At 35.8% G+C, this 25,951-nt stretch overlaps 3 protein-coding genes across 3 annotated transcripts; 2 read left to right on the top strand and 1 right to left on the bottom strand.

Annotated features, from left to right (window-relative positions):
• Positions 1-1,548: 1,548 nt before the first annotated feature.
• LOC131609780 (plastidic glucose transporter 4-like) lies at positions 1,549-5,560 on the bottom strand. Its single transcript, XM_058881575.1, has 13 exons — positions 5,242-5,560; positions 5,036-5,150; positions 4,857-4,924; positions 4,636-4,768; positions 4,450-4,549; positions 4,246-4,358; positions 3,274-3,367; positions 2,736-2,889; positions 2,517-2,663; positions 2,366-2,439; positions 2,167-2,255; positions 1,961-2,075; positions 1,549-1,834 (listed from the first exon to the last, which is right to left on the bottom strand). The coding sequence occupies exons 1-13, from the start codon at positions 5,378-5,380 to the stop codon at positions 1,652-1,654; spliced, it is 1,524 nt and encodes a 507-aa protein (XP_058737558.1). The 5' UTR covers positions 5,381-5,560; the 3' UTR covers positions 1,549-1,651.
• Positions 5,561-19,182: 13,622 nt separating this feature from the next.
• On the top strand, positions 19,183-22,060 carry LOC131614537 (uncharacterized). Its single transcript, XM_058886110.1, has 12 exons — positions 19,183-19,320; positions 19,690-19,957; positions 20,047-20,137; positions 20,218-20,345; positions 20,457-20,547; positions 20,635-20,797; positions 20,885-21,042; positions 21,149-21,269; positions 21,356-21,526; positions 21,607-21,648; positions 21,755-21,814; positions 21,905-22,060. The coding sequence occupies exons 1-12, from the start codon at positions 19,183-19,185 to the stop codon at positions 22,058-22,060; spliced, it is 1,587 nt and encodes a 528-aa protein (XP_058742093.1).
• A 1,436-nt stretch (positions 22,061-23,496) lies between these two features.
• Positions 23,497-25,899, top strand: LOC131614536 (uncharacterized). Its single transcript, XM_058886109.1, has 4 exons — positions 23,497-24,256; positions 24,338-24,779; positions 24,861-25,777; positions 25,871-25,899. Exons 1-4 carry the CDS (start codon positions 23,497-23,499, stop codon positions 25,897-25,899), a joined length of 2,148 nt encoding a protein of 715 aa, XP_058742092.1.
• The last annotated feature ends 52 nt before the right edge of the window (positions 25,900-25,951 follow it).

Below are 25,951 nucleotides of genomic sequence, written 5' to 3'. Positions count from 1 at the left end.
TGTTCCATGCTTGAAGCCAAAACTAGAACGTTTGTCAGCATAAACATACCCCTTCTTTAAATATGTGTGATACCATAAATTGCATTGATTAGGTTATCTTCATGCAATATATCCATCTAACCTTAAGGTACCAAGGAATGAGATTATGATTAGAGAAGGCTTGGACTACAAGCAAACAGTTGGATTCAAGCCAAAAATGAAACTAATTGTTTTTAGAAGTAATCTCCATAGCCACAATTACATTAATAAATTTAGAACAAAGAGCATTATCATTGTCAATGAAGTTAGAAAAGCTACCCACGTGCTCACTTGATGAGTTATGAAAGATTCCACCACAGGCATGCACCAAAAGCCATGCCATTTGAATTTCCTTTAATCCATCCCATTGGAGAAGGTTTCAAAGCACATTCGCAATGAGAATCAGGAGAGTGCAATAAGGCTTTATTAATGGAGAATTCAGCCACTGAGATACTTGAGACAGGGGAAAGAACAACTAGCCATGTTATGGATGATGAAGGCTCTACAAGAAATCCAAGAAGCTTTGATGTCCTGAAATCTATAGTTTTTTCTATCTTACCAAATGAAATTGATGATGTGGATGATGGCAGAAAAAATCACTACTTGACGGTTCCTAGACCAAGGCATGTTGATAATGTTCCAACATGTTTCCAAGTATTAAATCTAGGGAAGAATATTGATAATAGAGGCAAACCAAGACCATAGTTGAGAAGTAACAGGGAAATCAAACATGATGTGCTAAATTGCTTCATTATTATTGTAGCAGAAAGAACGAATGGGAGGAATATTTTATTCTCTAGCAACTTACTTTTCATCAATTAGGAGCTTATGAATGCACCTCCAAAAACGCAAAGACTTGGAAGGAGGGACATTAGGATTCCAAACCTGTTTATACCAAGGAATAGGTTGGCCAGGCTTAGAAAAGAATTTGTAGGCTTCCTCATGGTCAAGCAACCAGTCTCAACTCTCAACCTGTCTCCAACATCTTGAGTCCTCTAAGACCTCAGAAGTGATGGGGTAAGAATTGATGATATTGTAAAGATTGTAGTCCAAGTTGATAGCAAACAGGTGGTGGATTTATCAATAAGAGGCATATAAAACCAGTACCAGGCTTAAATTTGCTCAGAAGAATCTAGAAATTGGCTAACAGCATTGAAGAATGGCATATGGAGCACATCTATAGGAAAGCTAATCAGTGTACGGACGCACTTGTGAAACGAGGAACTTCATAAAGAGGGGTTAATAGCGTATGATATGTGTCCAAATTTTGTTTCTCATAGTATGATAGAAGATTTAAGAAATACTTGTATTAGGAGGCTTGTTCCTATGTAACTTTCTTGCTTGGGCTTAGGTACTCCATTTTCAAAAAAAAAATGTTACAATAAACTTATGAAAAAGATCATAAATTTAAACTTCGTTAAAGAACCTATAGAATGTTAATGTTTAGTTAACTTAAATCATAAGAATTTATCACATGAAAAAAATGTAAAAACTTTGTTGAAAACTTGAAAATTTAAATGATCATAAGAATTTATAAAGTAAATTCAATAAAAGGATATATAAGGCCAATAAACTATTGATTAGTTAGTACATCAAGAGAAAAATGAACAACAAAAGTAGTGTAGCAAATATCCTAAGTTGTAGGAGTAAGAGCACGTTCAATTTCTTCTAATGAGCGACCCTTTGTTTCCACAATGTTTGCGACTATGTACAAGACAGCTAGAAGACACACAGTTGAGAACCCGAAATATACGGTGCTGATGCCAATCTTGTTTACAACACTCAGAAAATAGAGTCCTATCACAAAGTTGGAAATCTGATAACAAAAATAAAAATTTCAACATTTCATCATTAGCATAATTTGCAGGCAAACCAATAAAATCAGTGCAATGACAAAACTAATGTTTCATGAGCTTTGAATTTTAAAAATGAAATCACTAACCCAATGTGTGCCTAATGACAGAGAAATTGCTTTTGCTCTGATTCTAGATGAAAATATTTCGGGTAGTAGAAGAGAAGGCACAGGACCAGCACCAAGAGAGAAGGACAATACATAACTGTTACAAATTCATATGCCAACAAATTCAAATGTGAAATGAAAATATAAAATATGGAATCAGTTTTGCAGACAAATATTAAATGACATACAGAACAGTCCCCAGGACCGCAAGGGTGCCAGAGTATGGTGCAAGGACTTTCCAACTAAAAGACACGGAAAGAAGTAACATCGAAGCTGCCTGGAAAAGACAGAAAAACAAGGTAATTGTTTGTTTCATGAAGAATCATTGTTAATGCTCAAACACCATGCCTTCCGCCTCCGACAAGCATGAATTAAAATTCTTATTACCATCCCACTAAAGCTTGTGATAAGGAGACTTTTCCTTCCTTTTTTGTCCATCAAGGAGGAAGCAATAACGGTGCCTACACCAGAATCAAACACCAAATGTAATGTTTGAGAAAATAGCATATACATTTATAGAATGAAAAATAGTACTAACCAAAAACATTTGATGCACCAACCAGAGCACTTGCTGCGACATCTGAAGTGATTCCAGCACTGCGGAAGACAGAAGTTGAATAATAAACCACGGCATTTATTCCAGCCAATTGCTGGAGCAAGAAAAGTGTTGCGCCAACACTGACAACTGCAACAGAAAATGTTTTAGAGAAGTGCCACAAGCCTGTAACAATTCATTCAGCATTAATTATTACAATACCTTTTCGATATCGGCTACTAAATAGTTCAAACCATCCTGCTTCAGGTTCAGAAGAACCTTGAGTTGCTGCTGTCAAGTCCTGCATAACCGAAACTACTATTTCTTTTCCATATAATGTTTTAATAGCCTTCTCAGCTTCAGATATTTTCCCTTGCTTTGAAACAAACAATGTAATTTTCTCAGAAACTTATTGCAATTGCACTAAAGAACTAATAATATACTTTAAAGGAAACAAGCATCATACACATACATGCCTGCTCAGTTGCATTCACATTACACAATAAAAACCATAAGGACGCCAATAGTTTCTTTAGAGATTTAAGATATAAATTTATATGGGAAGTTGTCACCATAGGTGTGTGATATGAATATTTACAAAAAGTTATTGACCGCTCTAAGTACTATTTTATGCAAGCTTGAGTTGGTAAGTTTTGCACTGCTTTGTATACATCAAGAAACAGTTGGTTTTCTTGACAAATGACATGTAAATGTATTGTATCCATAACAAACAAATGACATTATAGTATTGCAGAACAACCTGATAAAGCCATCGGGGACTCTCTGGACAAATAGTCATTCCAAGTGCTAATAGAATAGAAGGAACTACTGCAATTCCAAACATTGTCCTCCACCTGATAAATTATCAAAATATAAAACGAGGTAGAGGAGTAGACTAGAATTACCAAACAAGTACAAAACGGGTGTACCAAGACAGTTTTAGACGACTGACTGAGCGAGATTATCTGAATATGTGGCCTATTTGTCCAAGTATCCCTAGATACAAGGCTTGTTAGAAGCCCGTTAACTCTCTATATAAGGAGTATCTTCAACCCTATTGGAGGTGTCTCTAATCTTTTAACTTATTTACTATAACATGATGCTAAGACTAACTTTCGCATTGAAGTGCCTTTTGCAGGTACCACCGATGGATCGACACCACCACACCGGAAGAGATCCACCACCATCAACCAAACCCTCTGAGGTTGATTTTTGTTATCAGATGAGAACGAGGAGAATGCCAATTAACATTCATGCATTCACAAGGCCAGTGGCATGAAAGGAATTTAGTATTATTCACAATGGAATATAAATTGCAAGGTTTTACCACCTCTAGTATAACTACAAGTTATGTTATTGGTAGTATAACTACATGTTAATAACAAACAAACCGATAAATGATTCCAGATCCTCCAAGTAAAATTCATTCAACCAATACTCCATAAAAGTACAGGGCTATCTAATAAAGTTCTCTTGGAATTCTAGTAAAGAGTGAATTGCTATACAAAACTCTCTTCAAAAAGAACATTTTCTTTTGCCTCTTCATTTATTTCTCATTCATGAATGGCATATATGTCTACTTTATTTTTCTTGGAAAGCTGAAGTAGTTTTCTAGCTTCTAAATATTTACAGTGAATATAACCATGTTCATCTTTACAAGCCCTCTAGTTGAGATTCGACCTAGGAAGTAATAAACAGGTAACTTGAGATGAATCAACTGAATACTACATACCATATTGGATTTCCCTCCAGAGGCAAACCAGCAACTAGTGCTGCAAGAATCCCAATACATATAAAAATCTGATTAACAGATCCAAGTGCACCGCGGATTTCAGTTGGAGAAATCTGTCCATCAGAAAGAGTCACCATATGCCTGAGGTCCATATAAATACGCAAACACAATAACAAATGTTAAAACAATCTATAAACACTCCACCTCTGATATGTATAGCGGTACAATTGCAGATGCAACACCGATTCCTACACCAGCTAACAAACGACCAATGATCATTGTCTGAACACTCTGAGCCGTAGCGCTGTAAATCAATTAAAAATCAAAGCTTGATATAAAAATTACACAAAGATCAATCCTATTATCAACTATCAAGTACATTTGACAGACCAAAGGAATCCTCCGATTGCTAAAGGAATCGCATCCAACTGAAAAGTCCTGGTTCGACCAAATTTATCCGCCAACGCTCCACCAGTAAAAGAACCAACAGTAGCACCTGCAAGTAACATACTAACAATCCACCCTGTTTGTGGATATAATAAACCTCATGAGAAAACAATTAATTAAGCATAATCAATTGAAATATAAAAAATAAAAAGATGAAAAAAAACCTTGTAGCACAGTGTTTTGCGCGATTCCGAGATCCTTGGCAAGGTACTCAAGAGCACCATTGACCACCCTACACCAAACACGGCATTATCAGAGTTTCCCACCTAAGAATGAAAATCAGTAGTATAAGACTATAAGTCCGTTGATGTTCATACTAAATAAACAAAGAAGAAGTTCATACCCAAGATGATAGCCAAATAAAAATGCACCAATGCAAGCAACAGCAACATAGGGAAAAACAGTTCCGGAAGATCTTCCTGGAGCATTATTGGAGATAAGATCCTCAATATCTTCATCTGCATTTCAGTTTTATTCATTAAAAGAAATAAAATCAGAATCAAATCGGAATAACTAAGAACTCAAAGTCGTCAGGAACAGAAGACGAACCAGAAGGTTGAAACCTGAGTGATCTAGGCTTAACTCTGGAACCAAAAATGGTAGCAAAACCTCTTCCTCTAGTAGTACTACTAGTCAGCTCGGTTTCCATGATAACGGAATCAGATCTCAAACCGCAACAACTGGTCATTATTATAATCTTGTTCTGATTTCACCAACAGCGCCGTTTGAATCTTCGACGCCAAAAGATAACACTTGCATATCTGAACTATAACTTCAATACTGAAAAGTCAAAGCAAAAAAAAAAGAAATTGCGAGAAATTTTTGGGATAAACCAATATGCAAAATGAGAATGGAGTTGACTTGACAAAAAAACGCAACAATACGATCAGTAATAATATACGCTAGAAAAAGATAATAACGGCTGTATTAACCATGGTAAATAGTAAAGACCTTGGTAAAATTATAATAAAATCGAGAGAAAAAGGAAAATGCACGGAGAGGGTAACGGTCAATAACGAGGGATATGAATCAAATTTCAATTTTATTTTTAAAATACTAAAATGATATTGTAATTTGAAAAGTTTTTATTGGTTATATATATATATATAATTGTTTTACACGGACAGTGCACTATTTTTAAACTCTAAAATGAATTCTTAAATGGTCCATCGAAATGTCTGAGTTTGACGTTTCTTTCGAAGCAAAGAAACCATTAAAGACTCTGTCGTTAGCTGACTTCCTAGCATAAATGACTCCTGGCCCACCCGAGTCTGCCCATACTTAGATACTATTTACAAATGGATCATTTATATAGTCAGGGAAGTGATGCTTGCTTAATTTTTGAAAAATGAAGTCGGCGTCGTGGTAGAAGTTTCTTTAGCGTTTCATTGGCGATTTCATATTTTAGTGTTCCATTGTTATTCTCTAGAAACTCAATGTAGTCTTTAAGATCTATGCTATGTTTTTCAATCTTATAATGTTCTTCAATTAACTTAGTGCTTAATTTAAGCAATTGCATGTATGAAAGAGTTGTTACCTCGAAATCATCCTCTTCGTGAGAAGCTTTCAGCAAATGAGTTTTTCTTCTCCATTGGATGGGGAATCTTTGAAGATTCTACCAGAAATTGATTCTTTAAGATTTTTTCTTGATGTTGAGTGTCTAAAGATGTTGCTTGTTAAGATTTCTTCCTTATTTCTACTTTTGAGAAAAACTTCTTCATTTACTATAGTAGATATTCTTGATGAAGTTACTATATTATCAAACAACAAGTATTTAGAGGACCGTTCTTCTATGGATATTGTTCTTTTAAATGAAATTTTTGGAGTAAACTTTTCTTTTTCTTTAAAAGAAATTTTTGATGAAGTTCATGAGGATGCTTCAAGTATTCTTGAACTCATTCTTTCATTTGTTAATAGTTGAATCAACTCGTTGAGTTTCTCGGTTATTTCCTCCTTCTTAGACTTTTACTCAAAATTATAAACATCATCATCTCTCAATTTAAGGATTGGATCAGATTTCTGATTTCAAATATTAACTCTTTGAAATTTGTTTGCAGTGAAGGTTCTAACATGGCTTCAAAGATTTCTAATGATTGAACGCCATATGTAAAGATATTCAAATTCATCTAGTGTTTCAACTTCTTCGCCTCATGTATTCATTCCCTCTTGTTAGATACTTGGAGAGACTCCATATATCATTTCAAGAGTGTCTCACATTTCCTTGACGGAATTACAATTAAGGACATAAGGAAACTGATTTTCATTTAAACATATAACTAAAAAAATTGCTTTGAAATCTAATTCAAACTTTCTCTTGTCTTCTTTAATCCAAAGGAAATCAGGTTTATCTACTACTTCACCAATAACACGTTGAGTATGGATAAACTGTCTATTAGTTATTGTTTCCCAAAATTCGAGATCAATATTTTGAATGCAAATTTTAATTCTTGCTTTTCATAATCCAAATTGATGACCATTAAACGGTGGAGGCGTGTTTAGGAAAGTCCTCTTGTTAAAAAAAGTGTTGGAAGCCAACTTCCTCCTACGACGATTAGTCTTTAAATATGGGTTAGGCTCGAATGTCAGTTACTAGACATGTGACTCCATACACAAGAGGAGGGAGTAAAGTAAAGTAAATAAACAGTGAAAAAATGGTAAAGTAAAGATATAAGGCATAGAGAGATACACTAGATATTTATATAGATTCGGCCTAAATTGACATACTCATGTCTCCAAGAAGTATTCTTAATAGTATCTAATAAACTTGAGATTTTTTTAAGGATATGACTACAACCATCCTTATACAAGGAAATGAAGTTTTAAGGTTAACTTCTAACCAGACAACGTACAATACTTAGAGTTATTATCCTCCAAACCAAACAAATATTTTCTACGGGACGATCTTAAACCAATATGGAGTTTTGAGTTGCTTATCCTCCGAATCGAATCAGGGTTTTAAATAGGATGACCATGAACCAATGTGAGATTTTATCTTTGCTAATCTCAAATCGACTGGGCTTTTACGAAGCTGGACTTAGGAACCTTATTAGATTTTAACCAGGTTGAGCTCAAGAACCATTGTGAAGATTTGGCTAATCTTCACGAACTAAAAGTCTGACTTTTCTTTAAGGTTAAACTCAATAACCACACGGAGACTTTTGAAGATAACCCAAATCAAACAAGACTTTTTAACTGATTTAGCTCACAACCAAAAAAGATTCCTACATAAGAAATATATACTCAAGAGATAATACATCGTTTTGATCAAGGAGTAGGATTCCAACCAACATCTGTTTTATTTCATTTCAAAGGCTCTTGTCGAACCGTAAAACACATTATCAAAAGATAGAAAAGGCAACCATAGCATTGGTGACCTCATCGAGGAAGCTCTAAAAGTATTTCTTAGCACACTCTATAGTAGTTTGAACTTATTTTCCTTTGAAATATTTAATTCATCGACCAGACTTAGTAGGAAAACTAACTAAATGGTCTATCAAAATGTCTGAGTTTGACATTTCTTTCAAAGCAAGGAAAGCCTTACAAGCACATATGTTTGCTAACTTCCTAGCCAAAATGACCTATGTCCCACTGAATCATCTAATAGTCGGGGAAGCATTGTTGGCTTAACTCTAAAAAATGAAGTCGGCCTCGTGGTTGAAGTTTTATTATGCTTTTAATTCTCTGCCACCAACAATCAAGCTGAATATGAACCACTCATCGCTTGACTTAACTTGGAAGCAAAGGTGGGGGAAGATAATGTTAAATTGGGGACAAATTCCCATCTAGTTGTTTCTCTAGTTAAAGGAGCATAATAGGCCAAGGATCCATTACTGCAACGACATTTGAGGCTAGCCAAAGATAAATTGGTGAAGTTAAAAATGTTCGAGGCCGCACATGTATAGTGGGAAGAAAATACATTGGCCGACGTACTCTCTAAGTTGGCAAGTGCGAGGACGTTCTGGGTCAACCATTCTTTCATTCAATAACCTCTATGGAATATGAGCATCAAGACTCTAGGAGATGTGCTGATGGTCATAGGTGATAGTGCTAAATCCTCCTAGATATCTCCCATTATAGCATACATAGAGTAAGGGGTTCCCCTATTTTATCTAGTTGAAGTTGCTTTGGTGAAAAGCAGAAAAGGTTCGTATATTGTGATTGAAGCAACTTTGTGCACAAGAGACCTATATACCCCTTAATTAGAATTCTTAACGTCAATGAAAATGTGAATAAGTGAAACCAATGCTAAAGGCACAAATACATTTATAGTGTCCCATCGACAGAGTTGCATATGTTAACGCCACCATGGGCCTTCTTTCAGTTGGGTATGGACATTCTCTATACATTCCTTCCAACTCCAAGTAAATTTAAATATCTGATAGTGGTGATCAATTATTTTACCAAGTGGTTTAAAGTGAAGGCACTGGTGAAGATTGTAAAATCAAACATCCTGAAGTTTTTTAAAAGGAATATATTGGCCATGTCCAGAGTTTCTTAAGCCATCGTGATAGATAATGGAACCTAGTTCACAGACAAGAATTTAAAGAACTTATTATAGGAATTAAAAAGTTGAACTACGCTTTTCATTGGTAGAACATCCCTAGACAAACGAACAAGTGGAGGAAGCCAACCAGGTGTTATTAAGGGGACTAAACAAAGACTCAAAGTTGTCAAAGGAAATTGGGCATATGAACTACCATACGGCTTGTGGGCGTATAGGAAAACACTTATTCAACGGCCGGCAAAAATTCCTTTACATCTAACTTAGGGTATCGAAGTCTCCACTCAAGTAGAGGTCGAAGAACTAAGTTAGAGAACAACAAACCCCTCACCTGGGGGAAACAAGAACCAAGCACTTAGGGAGGAAATTGACTTTATCGAGGAAAATAAGGCATCCACCTTCTTATCCATAAGTATTATCAAACACTACAAAAATTAACACTTTTCATGAAGAAGCTTTCACAATGTACGAAACTAAACCGCAGGTACATATGAACGGAGAAAATTGTCTTATTTTAAAAAAAATTAATACAACGGTTACCTCAAATATTTATAAATCCCACATAAATATATACTAAGTGTTTGAGGTTCGATTCTCAACTCCTGATATTTAATGTTACATCTGGAACCAAAAAAAGCGTCATTATGTTTTTTAGATTTTACGTCAAATATGTTACCTCGGTTTTTATGAAAATCGAGATAAATACTCCATAAATTTTTTAATTTTTTTGACGACCAAAGGCAAATTTTTTATATATATTTTATGTCGGCAAATCTACCTCGGTTTTTTAAGTTTAACCAAGATAAAGTTTCTTTTAATTTAACTCTCATGTCAATCTAATTCAATTTTCAAGCCCTAACGAAAGAACACTTCTTATTCAAGGAGCTTAGTCAACGAAAGAAAACTTTTTCTCCAATGAGCTTAGCCAATGAAAGAACATTTCTTCTCCAAGGAGTTCTGCGGTATGTTCTTGTTGTTCTCCATTACTATTGTTCTTGTTGTTCTCTGCGCATTGTTTTACTGTTGTTGTTGTTGTTGTTGTTGAGAAGCTATATTTTTGTACTCTTTTTTATTTTATTTTCAGAAGCTTTATTTGATTATGGATCGTAGTTGGATGAAAGCCAATAGATTAAGTAGAGATTATGAGAAAGGATTGTTACTATTTCTTGATTTCACGAATAAAAATGTTCCTAAAAACAATAGGATTTTTTGGTGTCCGTGTATGAATTGCTATAATACGCAAAAACATCCAAGGGATGTTATATTCAATCATTGTGGTTATGATGGAATTGTTCAAAATTACACAAAATGGGTATGGCATAGTGAAGGGACAAATACTTTGTCACATTCATAGATGATTTCAGTCAAAAACTATGGACTTACCTTATCAAGAAGAAAAGTGAAGTGATCGATGTATTTTCCAAGTTCAAATCTATGGTCGAAAGGCAAAGTGGGCGAAAGCTCAAGGTCGTGAGGATTGATGGTGGTGGAGAATATGTTTCGAAATACTTCGACATGTTATGTGAGAAAGAAGAGATTATGCATGAGGTGGTGCCACCCTATACTCCATAACAGAATGGAACTGCAGATAGGAAGAATCGAACCATCATGAATATGGTGAGAAGTATGTTTAAAGGCAAACATTTACCTAAAGAATTTTGAGGTGAAGTTGTGTTGCCTGCGACATACATATTGAACAGATGTCCGACGAAGAAGATAAAAGGAAATACGCCAGAAGAATGTTGGTCTGGTGTTAAGCTTAGCTTGAGTCATCTGAAGATATTTAGATCTATAACACATAGACATGTGCCAGATTAGTTGAGAAGAAAAATTAATGACAAGTCGAGTCAAATGATCCTAATAGGATATCATTCGACTGGAGGATATAAGTTGTTCGACCTAGTGAACAAAAGCAAGAATGGGGCGTGGTCATAGACGAGCTTAAAGAATGTGATTAAACTGAGAATGTCAAGAATGGGATAGACTGAAAATCTCAAGAAGGATAGCAGCAACTGGAGTCGAAAGAGAAGATGTTCGACAAGAAGAAGTCAGAGGTAATGCAGGTCCAAGCAGGCCTCAAAGAACTAGACATATGCCTGCAAGGTTGCAAGAATGTGTGATTATATCAGATGATGTGGTCGATGATGATGGTGAGGTGGTATGTTAAGTGCCAAAATGCAGTTATTTTGTGTTTGTAAATAGTGGCACTTATCGATACTTTTTGTTAATACCGTTTGAATAATTCCCCGTTTTTGTGTATATTTGTATCGTTTGTGTTTTGTTACGTTTTCGCGTAAATATGTACCGTTTGATAGTTTTGTTGTCTTTTTGTAGGTATTTATGCGTGTTCAAAGCTTTGAGGAATAAAGTGTCGAAGACACGGCGACGAGCACGCGATTTTACCAATTCATCGGCGGGCAAGGCTCAAAATAAGGATGATCAAATTCATCAATTTGGTTGCAATTTGTTCATTGTTAGATAGAGCATGGAATAAGCTTTCCAACGCTTCGAACCGGGCGCAAATCGGAGTTACGGTTCTCAAGATATGACCAAAACAAGATTTGCTGTTCTGTTGAGCGCGCTAAGCGGGCTTGACCGCGCTAAGCGGGCTCTGGGAGCATTTTTGACCCATTTGGCAGAAAGTTGGGCGCTTAGCGCGGGTTTTTGGCGCTAAGCGCGGTCTGGCGGTCTAAGAAAAATAAAAAGCAGCCCGCTTAGCGCACTGGGCGCGCTTAGCGCGGTCTGCAACTTTCAGACTTGTATATATGTTGTAAAATCACTTTTTTAGGGTTTTTTATCACCTCTTTCCCCCATGGAAGAGCTCTGATCCATTTTTGATAGTTTAGAGGCTTAGGAAACACCATTGGATGCTACACCATGTGGATTGCTCATGGATCTGTCTTGATTTCATTGTACCGGTGAGATCTTTCCGGTTCATCTTCTCTCTTCCCTTTGTTTCATTCCAATGGTGGGTGTTGTATGTATGTTTCTACTCTTATTGTATGTATATTTGTGGATCTTGGGATCGTTTATATATTCGCTTTACAAATCATCATTGTTGTTGTTCTTGATCTTTTTGCTTAAATGCTCTGGATTTGTGTTGTTGCAGACATGGACACCATAGATCTTGATTAGGAATGATAACTGTTAGTTTCTGGGTTGCAGACATGGATTTAGGACTAACAATCGTAGTGGGTATCGAGTCTAATGCCTCCGTGTTGTTTGTGTCGGTGGAGAAATCGCTGATGTGAATAGTACGGTTGAGCTTTCGTCGGTGTTGCAGACATGGACACCGATGTGGCATCTCGAGTGATGCCCGGTGATGTTGATGCGTATTGTGAGTGTCGAGCGATAGATCTTCAGATTTAAGTATTCGACGGGTAGAACGAAATGCAATTCCATAACTATTTCTCTTAGACTATTGAGATTGTTTATATGCTTTTATTTACTTTTCCCGCATTTACCTTTCCGCAACCAATCATGAAACTTAGAACGCGAGATAGTCGAACGGCAGTTATTCTCAACCAATCTCTGTGGACTACGATACGATATAACCTATATCACCCGGTAATAAATAATACCTATTACTTTTTGCTTGCCGCTTTACCGCTTCAACAAAATGGCGCCGTTGCCGGGGATTGGTTTTGAGATTAATCGCATTGCGATGGTTTTGTGTTTTAAGTTTCGTAAATATGTGTATATCGTATATTTTGTGCATAGATGTATACTTGTATAGTTATACTTGTTTCGTTTTGTTTGGTGAACTTACTAAACAAGTTGAACTCGGATTAGCTCTTAAATTACATATCTTCAATTTTCAACTTGTTTAGTCAATTTCACCATTCCTTGTATATTGGTGTTTTTACACATACTTGTATAAACTTTTGCTTTTGATTCGTTTGTTAAGTGTTTGGGCAGGATGTTTCCTTTAGGTTGCGTTTGAGGCGAAAGCATTGGCGTACCGCGAGGAAGTTTCTTACCATTCGCGAAACAATAAAAGGCGTCGAGCTAACGACGTAAAACGAGCGCTTTTTGGGAGGCACCCCAACGGTTTTATTTTTCTGCTTTTCTGTAAATGAGATGTATAGTTGTTAAGTGGAGGCACACTAGAATTTTTGTTTTGTTGCCCTGGTTTTTGTCTTTCTGGTGTAGCGCGCTTAGCGCGCTAGACCGCGCTTAGCGCGGTCTGTAGCTTTTGGCTAATGAATTCTTTTTAATGATTCATTTGCCTCACCCTTTTTCCCACTTACACCAAGGCTTTATAGTTTTGTATTTTATAGTTATAATTTTAATTCTTTTGTTGTTGTTTAGACTCAAATTTTGGCTCGATTACTTGAAGTCGCATTTGGTAATTCTTCAATTTTGATTGATTCAACATGCCGGTTGTGCGGTAATGGTTGTTCGAATTTGTACATAGCAAGGTACTCGTTTATCGCTTTCTATAGCTTAGCATGATTAGGAGACTTTTCATTTGTACAATTTTCATATTACTCATTCTTTTTGCATAACTTGCTCATTACTTGAATCACAATTAGTTTACCCTTTTTACCATAAATGTGAGGTGGCTTTCCATTGTGTATATATGTGAGTGACCGACATTTCTTGTTTTAACTGGATATTATTATGTTTAATCTTTCGTCTGTATTGATTTTGTGAATGCACGAAAGTGATCAAGGCACTTGTTTGATTTTGAGCGCAACTACCATAAGCCAAATGTCATTTTACCTTGTGAGTGTGTGACCATTAGTACCCCCTTTGAGCCTTTTTGTCATTGTCCATTTTGTTTTTGAACTTGAGACATAGTTCACCCTTTTTGACGGATTTTGATTATCTTTGTTTTCTTGACCTATAATTATGATGTTTAGATGGATTTTTACCTTGCCTTAGAAAGTAGGGAGTATTCACTTTATGTTATGGTTGAATTCAAGTTGGGGAGAAGGTGTTTGCCTCTTTATGATGTGATTGATATGAGGTAGTGGAAAGAAAAGAAAAAGAAAAAGAAAAAAAAATGTGAGAAAGAAAGAAAAAGAAAAAGAAAAAAAAAATGTGAGAAAGAAAGAAAAGAAAAAGAAAGAAAAAAGATAAAAGTTTGAAAAAGAAAAGAACAAAAAGAGTTTGGAATAAGAGTGTGCTAATAAGTATTATGTTTTGGTTTGACAATTTGTGATAAAGAAGAAGTTTGATTGAAATTATATTGTTTGAAACTTTGTGGAAGTAATTACTCCCTTAGGTTTAGGCAAGTTTTTTTGTTTCGATTAGCTTTAGGACTTATCACTTGTTTGTTAACCGAGCCACATTACAACCTTGAAAGCCCTTGTGATTCGTGCCGTTGCATTTTCGATACTATTTTTGGATGAATGCATAATTTTGTCTATTGTTTGCAAGATTGTCGGGTGTGTGTCAAAGTCCTCACCTTTCGGTGTTTTTCATCTACCGATGAGTTTTTGCTAGGCGTGATTCATTATTGAGCTTGTTTTGTTTTAGGATGTTTTGTATGACTTTTGTACTTAGGATCCGTTTCATTTTCATGTTATCGTTGTAGGATTGTGGTAAGTATTTACTTTGTTAGTACGTTTTTGTTTGAACCGTACAATTGTTTTGTTTTTCCAAATCTTGTTGATTCTTGATTCTTTGATTTTTACTTTTGCGAGTTGAGTGTTTGGCCTTGTTTGAGGACAAACAAATTCAAGTTGGGGAGAGTTGTTAAGTGCCAAAATGCAGTTATTTTGTGTTTGTAAATAGTGGCACTTATCGATACTTTTTGTTAATACCGTTTGAATAATTCCCCGTTTTTGTGTATATTTGTATCGTTTGTGTTTTGTTACGTTTTCGCGTAAATATGTACCGTTTGATAGTTTTGTTGTCTTTTTGTAGGTATTTATGCGTGTTCAAAGCTTTGAGGAATAAAGTGTCGAAGACACGGCGACGAGCACGCGATTTTACCAATTCATCGGCGGGCAAGGCTCAAAATAAGGATGATCAAATTCATCAATTTGGTTGCAATTTGTTCATTGTTAGATAGAGCATGGAATAAGCTTTCCAACGCTTCGAACCGGGCGCAAATCGGAGTTACGGTTCTCAAGATATGACCAAAACAAGATTTGCTGTTCTGTTGAGCGCGCTAAGCGGGCTTGACCGCGCTAAGCGGGCTCTGGGAGCATTTTTGACCCATTTGGCAGAAAGTTGGGCGCTTAGCGCGGGTTTTTGGCGCTAAGCGCGGTCTGGCGGTCTAAGAAAAATAAAAAGCAGCCCGCTTAGCGCACTGGGCGCGCTTAGCGCGGTCTGCAACTTTCAGACTTGTATATATGTTGTAAAATCACTTTTTTAGGGTTTTTTATCACCTCTTTCCCCCATGGAAGAGCTCTGATCCATTTTTGATAGTTTAGAGGCTTAGGAAACACCATTGGATGCTACACCATGTGGATTGCTCATGGATCTGTCTTGATTTCATTGTACCGGTGAGATCTTTCCGGTTCATCTTCTCTCTTCCCTTTGTTTCATTCCAATGGTGGGTGTTGTATGTATGTTTCTACTCTTATTGTATGTATATTTGTGGATCTTGGGATCGTTTATATATTCGCTTTACAAATCATCATTGTTGTTGTTCTTGATCTTTTTGCTTAAATGCTCTGGATTTGTGTTGTTGCAGACATGGACACCATAGATCTTGATTAGGAATGATAACTGTTAGTTTCTGGGTTGCAGACATGGATTTAGGACTAACAATCGTAGTGGGTATCGAGTCTAATGCCTCCGTGTTGTTTGTGTCGGTGGAGAAATCGCTGATGTGAATAGTACGGTTGAGCTTTCGTCGGTGTTGCAGACATGGACACCGATGTGGCATCTCGAGTGATGCCCGGTGATGTTGATGCGTATTGTGAGTGTCGAGCGATAGATCTTCAGATTTAAGTATTCGACGGGTAGAACGAAATGCAATTCCATAACTATTTCTCTTAGACTATTGAGATTGTTTATATGCTTTTATTTACTTTTCCCGCATTTACCTTTCCGCAACCAATCATGAAACTTAGAACGCGAGATAGTCGAACGGCAGTTATTCTCAACCAATCTCTGTGGACTACGATACGATATAACCTATATCACCCGGTAATAAATAATACCTATTACTTTTTGCTTGCCGCTTTACCGCTTCAACATGGTACATTATGCTTTCTACGCAGAAGTTGAACCCGTCAATACAGTTGAGGCATTGAAGGATTTGAAGTGGATGAAAGTAATGAATGAGGAATTGAAGTCCATTGAAGACAATAATACTTGGTCACTTATTGAATTTCCTCAAGGCAAGAAGGAAATTAATGTGAAGTGGGTATACAAGGTGAAGTGTAATCCCAAATGGGAAGTGACTAGATACAAGGCAAGGCTTGTGGCAAAAGGACTTCTTCAAAAAGGAAGGAATCAAATTTGATGAAGTTTTTGCACCTGTTTCAATGATCAAAACAATCGGATTGGTTGTTGGTCTTGTAAACACGAACAATTGGCACATGTTTCAGATGGATGTTAAATGTGCATTCCTGAATGGCCCTTAGAAGAAGAAGTCTATGTTGCAAAACTAGTTGGATTTATGAAACATGGAGAAGAGAGAAATGTGTACAGGCTGCATAAAGCCCTGTATGGACTTAAGTAAGCTCCAACAGCTTGGAATAAGAATATTGACTGTTTCCTAAGGGAGAAGGAATTTGTGAAGTGCACTACTGAGCATGAAGTATATGTAAGAAGAAGCAAGAGTGAATTGCTTATATTATGTCTATGTCGATGACTTATTGATAACAGGTAGCTGCAAGAAAGATGACTTATTGATAACAGGTTACCGCAAGAAAGAGATCGAAGATTTGAAAGATGATCTTAGCAAGGAGTTCGAAATATCCGATATGGGCATCATTTCATATTTCTTTGGCATCAAATTCTATAAGAGCAGTAGAAATTTGATGATGCATCAAAGAAGATATGCAAGTGAAATACTCAATTGATTTGAGATAGAAGAATGCAACTCGACTTCGACACCTGCTAAATCAAGGTTGTAAATGTCGAAAGAATAAGATGAAGACGATGTTGACCCAACCCAGTACAGAAGACTTATTGGGCCATTACGATACCTTTGTCACACAAGACCTGATCTAGCATACAATGTAGGTATAATGAATAAATTCATGCAGAAGTCAAAGATATCACATCTAGCAGCGGCGAAGAGGATACTAAGGTATCTGAAAGGAACTCTCGACTTGGGTCTAAAATAGGTATTTTGGGCTTTGACTTAGGGAGAAAGCAACCTAAAACTATAAATAGACAAAGTAACCCCTATTTTTGAAACACACTTGAATTCACAGAATTTTGCAGTTGCAAAGTGAATAAGAGATTTTCTACAGTTTGTGAACAAAGAGAAACTCTGCAGAAAATCATCATCTTCTTCCCTTTTATTTTTATAAACCCTAATTGACCTTTCTTTCCAAATTTTCTTTCTTGTTTCATTCATTGCTATTATGTAGCGATAAGGAATTACTCAAAGTTTTGAGTTTAATTCTAATAATTTTGAATGTTTAAATATTTATATAATCTAATATGTATAGATAAGATGGAAAAGATAAAAACGTGTAATGAATGATAATATTAAATTTGTATAATTTTACTTTTTTTTATAGGTTTATGATTCTAATTTAAACCAGTTTAAATTTAAATAACTTTACATTACATAATAGTGATAAAAAATAATGTAAACAATAGTTTATTAGCAATTAAATAGTCTAAAATAATTGTTTATAGAAAATAATTAGAAAAATTATAATGTTAAGTTCCTCATAACAAACTGAAAAATTGTATCTTAATAATTTAATATGGTTTGAAATTCAAAATCAGTACATTGAATTAATAATTCTTTTTCGGAGCAAATTAAAATAACTTGATTTAATTTAAATAAATTTAATTATAATTCGGTTCAATTTGACTCATATTTTTATGAACTATCCTAGTAGGAAGATATAGATAATAATTTAATGTTTTTAGATTGGTGGTGAAATCCTATTGTTTGTATTCACTATTTAATTGAAATCTTTTGCTCATATATATTTTTTATAGGCAATGGAATAGTTATTAAAAAGTTCAAGGTTATGTGATCGGTAAGATACAATTTCGAGTTTATATTATATGATAATTTAGACCTGTTTGATATTTGTTTTTTCATCTCGAGTTTATAGTTCATTTTGTTAGCTTATAACTTATTTTCCATACACTATTTCAAATAGCATTTTAGATTATATATAGCTTATTGTTTTTTCTTTATTTTTTATCCTTATTATTTTAATAAAAACTCATTTTTATCCTTTATAATTCATTTTAATTTAAAATAAAATAATTATGTATTAAATATCTTTTATGTCATTTTACATTTATAAGTTATTTGAACTGTTAATTTTATCAAATACTTCAATTAGTTTATCAGTTATCAGTCTCAACCATATAAACTATAAGCTCAAAGATCTGTCTTATCAAACAGACTCATAAACTATCAATTATCAGCCATTAGCTATTAGCTATAAGCTAATTTTTTTTACCACCAAAATCTAAATAATTAAAAGCTAGTATCATGTAGTACACCATATAGTTTTGATACTAATTTACAGCTATCTACAATATAAGAAAGTTTGCTGATCTGGAAAGTACGATTCTGCCCCTTTGCTTCCCCAGTCTGCCACTTGGACACCTTCTTTGCTCTCCTTTTGTGGAACTACACCATCACGTCTGTTTCAAACTTCACCTTTACAAAATTTTAAATCTAATAATTTTATATTGCTAGCTTTCTTGGTAAACGGGATTATAATCTTTCCCATACTCAAACTCTCCATAAGGTCTTTTCAATAGGTTATTTTGCTCTCTTTCTATCTACCACTCTTTGTTGTATCTCCATCTCACTCCTCTTTTGAAAACTGCGCCAGCTTCCATCTTCAACATCTTCATCTTCTATCTTCAACCTCTGCATGGCTCGTCCGGTGGAAAAAATTGTTGACATCAACGACACCAAGGAGTTGTGGAAAGTGGCGGTGAGAGTTGCCCATAAGTGGAAGGTAGTATCCAACAACAAGGAGCACTTTGAGATGATCTTCCAAGACAGAGAGGTAAGTGAACAGATCTGTTAACTTTTGTTCTTGCTTTACGAACGCGCGGGTTTATTTAACATATACGGTGTTTATTGTGTTGTTCTTCACTTGGTTTATGAACATCTGTCTGCGCGTGTGATTGTTCGCATAGTTTTTTAACTTCCGTTATTATGTGTGATTGTTCATATGTTGTCGTTTATATTTGTGTTTTGCGTCGAAGATCTTTACCTTTTGAATGTTTTGTTTTTACCCTTCATGTACTTTCATATGTTCCTTTTTTATGGTTTTGAAGTATGTTGTTAATCTTTACAGCCTATTGTGTTGTGTCTTTTTATTTACGACGTGTATGAAGTTGTGTTCTGCATTTAACCTTTTGTAAATTTCTAGGGCTGTGATATACACGTTGTTGTTCCAACTGCATGCATGGCTGCTTACAATGAGAAGTTTGAGGTGGACCGCACCTATACTGTCTCAAATTTTGCGGTTCAGTCTAATAACTTAGTTTTCAAACCAAGCTCCCACAAGTTCTTGGTGAAATTAACTGGAGGAACTGCAGTGGGTGATGTTGACAAACATGACATACCCCTCAAACCACGCCCCTTCACCAGTTTCCCTGACATCATTAACGGAAACTTTCAGAAGAATGTACTCATTGGTAACACTACACCGCCATATCCTTTTTGTTTTTGCATTTTATAGTAGGTTCGAGAGTTACTTATCAATTAGTTTTCAACTATCCATCAGATGTTATTGGTATGCTCGAGAGTGTTGGGTATCAACAGACGCAAAGTGGCGGAAAAAAATGTCAGGCTAATTTTCTACTGAGGGATGCAAGGTATGTCGTTCAACCATTTACTTTTGGCCTATGTCCATCTGATTCATGTCTTTTAATGAACCCGTTTTGATTTATTGCAGCAACAACACCATTAATTGCACCCTCTGGGAGGACTATGCCAAACAGTTTTTTAAGTTTACCGAGGACAAATCTGCTACAAGTGGGCCTATTATTGTTTTGATTCAGTTTGCAAAAGTTAAAGAAGCTGGTATATTGTTCTATCGTAGGAATTTTAAACTGCGGCTATCACGTAATGTGATTGCATTGTTATTTTTGCTTCTGTCACTTAATTTGTTTCTATTGTTAATTTTTATTGTAGGCCAGTACCCTCTCTCCGTTACCAACACATTCCATGTTACCAAGCTCCTTATCAATTCAGATCTCCCTGTTGTCAAGGACTTCCTTAACAGGTGGCTTCCATGATATATTTCTGTTTAAAGTCATCTCAATTTTTTAGGCCTCTCATGTGCAATATTAATTCTGATTTCGTCATGCAGTTTCCCAAAGGAATCGTTACGTGTTGTTTCCACGCAGCTAACCTCTCAGTCTCAACAATACTCCCGCACATCGACAAATGATAACGATGGACAATGTCATTTGCAGAAGTTGCTGAAAGGTGCTATTTCAGTTCCACTTAGTGAGATGAAGAAAATCCGCGAGGTACTGTTACGCAAATCTGAATTATATCATTGAACAATTTGAGGATGTGTATGCTTTATTAATATACATATTCATTTTGTCATGCAGAATACTTTCTGTGCTACTGTTGCGAAAACAAGAAAACTCATTGCGTCTTCCCACGGATGGTACTATCAGTGCTGCCATGAATGCACTAAATCAGTTCGCGGTGACAAACCTCCGTACAAGTGTGATAATGGACATTCTACTGAGGCGGAGATCTATAAGTAAGATCCATATGGGAGCTTTGTCTTTGATTCATACCACCTATGTATTGATGCTTACTAATATGGTGTTTAAACATTTGTATCTAATCCAATCAACCAAAAATAGGTATAAGATTGAAGTCGAAGGTTTCCATTTGCAAACTTCTTGCAAATTCATTTTCTGGGATAGAGAATGTACCGAAATATTACACGTCTCTGCTGCTCATATGCGGGATACGATGATAAAGGTCTTTTACGTCTTACAGCATTTATAGTAATAACTTTAGGCTGTTCTGGCTGAGCATTAATAACATGTTATATTTATTTTGTGTAGGCTGGTATCACAGATCCATTAGAATTTCCATTAGATCTTGATGCTATGTTGAAGTTGGAACTTGCATTGAGGGTTAAATGGCAGCCCAGCTGGGACAGCGCCTCGGTTATAATGTTCATTAAGGATGATGAGTTTGTAAAACAATTGAAGGCTCCTTGGGCGGAATCTCAGGTATAACTTCACTCGCAGCATATATTTTCGTAATATTTCTATTATCAATGTAGATAACTAATTCTGTTTATACGTTATAGGCCGTGAATTCTGGACCATCTGTAACACCACTACCACTGCAGGTATCTATCATGAAAATAAACTTTATAAATCAATATGTATTGCTAATTCTTTTTTTCTGTTAACGGTTTTTAAACATAATTCACATATTCTGTTTGTGTTTTGCAGATTAAAGAGAGTGTCGATGAAGCCAAAACTGATCCTGCAGATGATTGTGACGTTCCAACGGTATTCAAATTCATAAACTAAAGCATGAACTGTCACAGAAGTAACTGTCCTACATATATTCGTAACTTATTTTTTATGTTATGTTTACAGGACTTGGAGATAACATCGAAACACAACCCGGACCCTCTTACTCCCACAACAAAAAGGCAGAGTCATGGTGGTTCCAGCGAGTCGACGTCTCTATGTGACGGTGAACTATCTTCGACCAAATTGAAGAAGATCATTAAGTTGGAGAACAACAAGTAGTCGTACTCCATTAGGAAGAAGATCATCAAAAACTATAGCGTTTCTGTTTTGATCGTCATTGCAATATCATATTAGGAGTCTTTTGAATATTTCTTTTTGGATAACTGATGACTATAGCATTTCTGTTTTGATCGTCATTGCAATATCATATTAGGAGGCTTTTGGATATTATCTCCAAGTTCACTGATGACTATATCTTATGTGTCGTTTCTGTAATATTAAATCCTGAATATTTAACGCATTTTTGTTGTAATATTAGTTCCTGAATACTATATCCTTAAATATGTTCCTTATAAAGAGTTATGTTTTACTTATATCAGTAGCATCCGCTTGGCAGATTCAATGTTTACTTCACTAACTTTAACTGACTCTGTACACTTTTGACCTTAATCTCTATTATATGCCTTTTTTTAATTTGAACCTTTCACTATGGTTGGTTATTATGTAACATTGCTTTCTATTGATAACAGCTTATGTTATAATAATAATTTTCGTTAAAACATTAGCATCAGGTCCATGCATTTTTTGTTACAACCTTACCTCTTTATTTATATTCAAACTATTATTATCTTATATTATTAGTCTTAATCACCATAAAATATTACTGATTATGAACAAAAGTAAGAGACGAAAAGAGAATATATAGAATTGACCCCAAAATATTTAAACAACACCTAAGAAAAGGAAGGAACCATTACTTTTATCAGCAAAGTATCAAATAATCATTACTTTTATCTAATAACTTTAAAATACTACATGCTGTCCTATGATACAGTTTATCTACAATATGCTGAAAATACTGCATGTAATAGAGAAACAATTTTGTGTTTTTTATTTGTATATTGAGAAAGTCATATATCTACAATCTTATATATATTTACTTTTTCTAAGAGTTTTGTGTTGTCATGTTTTAGCAATCATGACAGAAGAGCATGTTTGGTTCACCTTTTCAACTCTGTCAGTTTTGGTTCACCTTTCCAAACACCTTTTCAACTCTGTCAGCTAAAACTTCAAATTATATCAGTCCACTCACGTGCTGTTCTGCTTTCCAATGAATCTTCGCATTACAACATACCCCTATAATACTCATTGTTGCGTGAGAAAGTTTGTACATCCTACTAACTATAATAATTAATAGTAATATTTGAATCTTCTTCAAACAAGTAAAGACCATTTTGGGGAGACTTTATATTTTCAAATTAAATAGATAGTTTTTGCGGGAAACTTTAAAAATTCAAATTACCCTCTCTTTTTTTTTTGTGCTCTTTCACAGCACCATGCAGAACAACTTTTGTATTCACAAGGCAGGAATAGCAACTGAACCTAAATCTTCCCTTACTTCATGCTGCAACATCAGTTCAATTTCCTTCTTTTTCTAATGGATCTTTTTGATTAAGTCTTATATACAAAACTATTCATAAAACTCCTCTTCATTAATGGAGTCACGTTCTACTTCAACGACATCTGCTACTGCAAAACTTGCTAGATGGAGAAGAAAACTTATATTAGCTCAAAGGCGACGGACGCGTAAAAATTTGACAGGAAAGTTCCCAACTGTCATGATACAACCAACTTCAGTTCCCATGAATAAACATACACAAACACAGAGACGTGGTGGCTCTACGTGGACAAACCAGTTTCCAACTAGAAATGCTTTTTCAACTGTGCTTGAAACAGGCCAATCTTCAGGTGCTTCTTCAAGTTCTGCTTCAGTTGCTAGGAAGAGGAGGAGAGACATATTGGATGACAGGAACAATGTCTCTAATCACCCCAACAAAGAAAATTCCCCCTTACGAAAACAACCTTTTTTTACCACCACCCTAACACCGAATTCATCGAACTGTATCCCTCTATCTCCCAGCCTATCTAACCAAATTAACACTGCCCCATCCAATACACTTTTACATCAACAAACATCTCACAAAAGGAGGAGAACACTTCCCACTGCTGCCAATAACCTGTTGGCAACTTTTAACCAAACCATTCCACCTCCGTGTAACACCAACAATGCTTCTACTTCCAATGCAGGCAATGCAGGCGGCAAAACACTCAATGGAACACCGCATATTGACACCACGGCCAGTTACACGTATGATACGGATTCTAACTCAGAAGATAATCTGAACCCGGGGGATTGTTCTTCTGATGATCATGAAAGCATTGAAAATGACGATATTGTGGACTCTCTTTTAGAACGTATGCTTTCGTTCTTATTATTCGTCTATATTTTAAGTTTAATATATCTGTTTTTTGATATTGTTTTAATTGCCGGTACAGAATATTCTGACATAGGAGATCGAGTTTGGGATTGCCCATTTTGTCATGCCTCCATGTGGTATCAGGAACGCAGAGACAAATCGCGGCATACAACTGTTCCTAAATTTCACCGATGTTGTAGGAGTGGGAAAGTTGTGTTGCCGTTACTTTTAAATCCCCCCCCACTGCTGCAGCATTTACTACATAATAAAACCGATGCAGAGAGTAAAAACTACCAAAGCAACCTTCGCACTTATAACGCCATGTTTTCGTTTACTTCTCCTGGGATGAAATTCGAAAACACCGTTGCTAATGGAGGAGGACCACCTACTTTACGACTGCACGGTCAAACATGTCATCGAATAGGGACGTTGATGCCGGATGTTGGACAATCTCCCCAATATGCTCAACTATATATATTTGACACCGACAATGAAGTAGATAACAGGATGAAATGCTTCAGGTAAGTGTAGTTATTCAGACACCTCTTCAATGGCCAGTCTAAAACATTATCATTGTAATAACAATGCCACATTTTTTGCAGCGACAATGATGTTCTTAGCAGGGATATTGTTCATAAGTTAAAAAAGATGTTGGATGAATGCAATCCTCATGCAAAGGCATTTCGAATGGCAAGAGATCTTTTGAGAGGAAATGAGTTCTTAGACTTGAAGATACGACTGATCAGTGAAAGGGCTGAAGATGGTCGTGTATACAATACAACAACAGTGTCAGAGGTGGCTGCTCTGATTGTTGGGGATATTGATCCTACAACAGAGAGAGACATCATTGTCCATGCACGCGATGGCCATTTGCAAAAAATTACTGAATTTCATCCTGCTTACTTAGCCTACCAATACCCTCTCATTTTTGTTTATGGGGAGGATGGATATAGGAAAAATATACTGCACAGGTATGAACATGAATCTGAGGTTACCAGGAAGAATCGTCAATCCATCAAAGATTGGTTGTGTTTTCGTTTGCAGGAACGGAAATCTGAGGCAATGACATTACTTCACTCAAGACGACTTTTTCAACAGTTCTTAGTCGATGGATTTGCAATGATGGAATCAGAACGTCTCAGTTGGTTGAGGACTAACCAATCCAAGTTACGAGTTGGGAAATATAATCATTTGAATGATCAAACAAACGGCACTCAAGCAAATTCTGCCCCAAAACGAGGAAAAAGGGTAGTTTTGCCATCTACTTTTGTTGGGAGCAAGCGTTACATGGACCAGCTATATTTTGATGGTATGGCCATTTCAAGTAAGTTGGGTTTCCCAGATTTGTTTGTCACGTTTACTTGCAATCCTGCTTGGCCGGAAATAGAACGTGCTTTGTCCGGCACTAATTTAAAGCCACATGATAGACCTGATCTCATAACCCAAGTATTCAAAATCAAATTTGACGAGCTCATGACTGATATAACCAAACGCCACGTGCTCGGGAAGGTTATTGCATGTAATTATTCTTTCCAAGTTCTCTTTATTTGAATATTCACACTCTTTGGTTCTTACAACGCAAACAAATTTAACATGTGTTGTTTCATTGCAGTTATGTACACTATTGAATTTCAAAAATGAGGTTTGCCACATGCTCATATTTTAGTCTTCTTACACCCTCAGAGCAAGTATC

This window comes from Vicia villosa, linkage group LG6, assembly GCF_029867415.1.
Source record: "Vicia villosa cultivar HV-30 ecotype Madison, WI linkage group LG6, Vvil1.0, whole genome shotgun sequence".
NCBI classification, from domain to species: Eukaryota; Viridiplantae; Streptophyta; class Magnoliopsida; order Fabales; family Fabaceae; genus Vicia; species Vicia villosa.
This window is presented reverse-complemented; position numbering and strand designations above follow the sequence as displayed.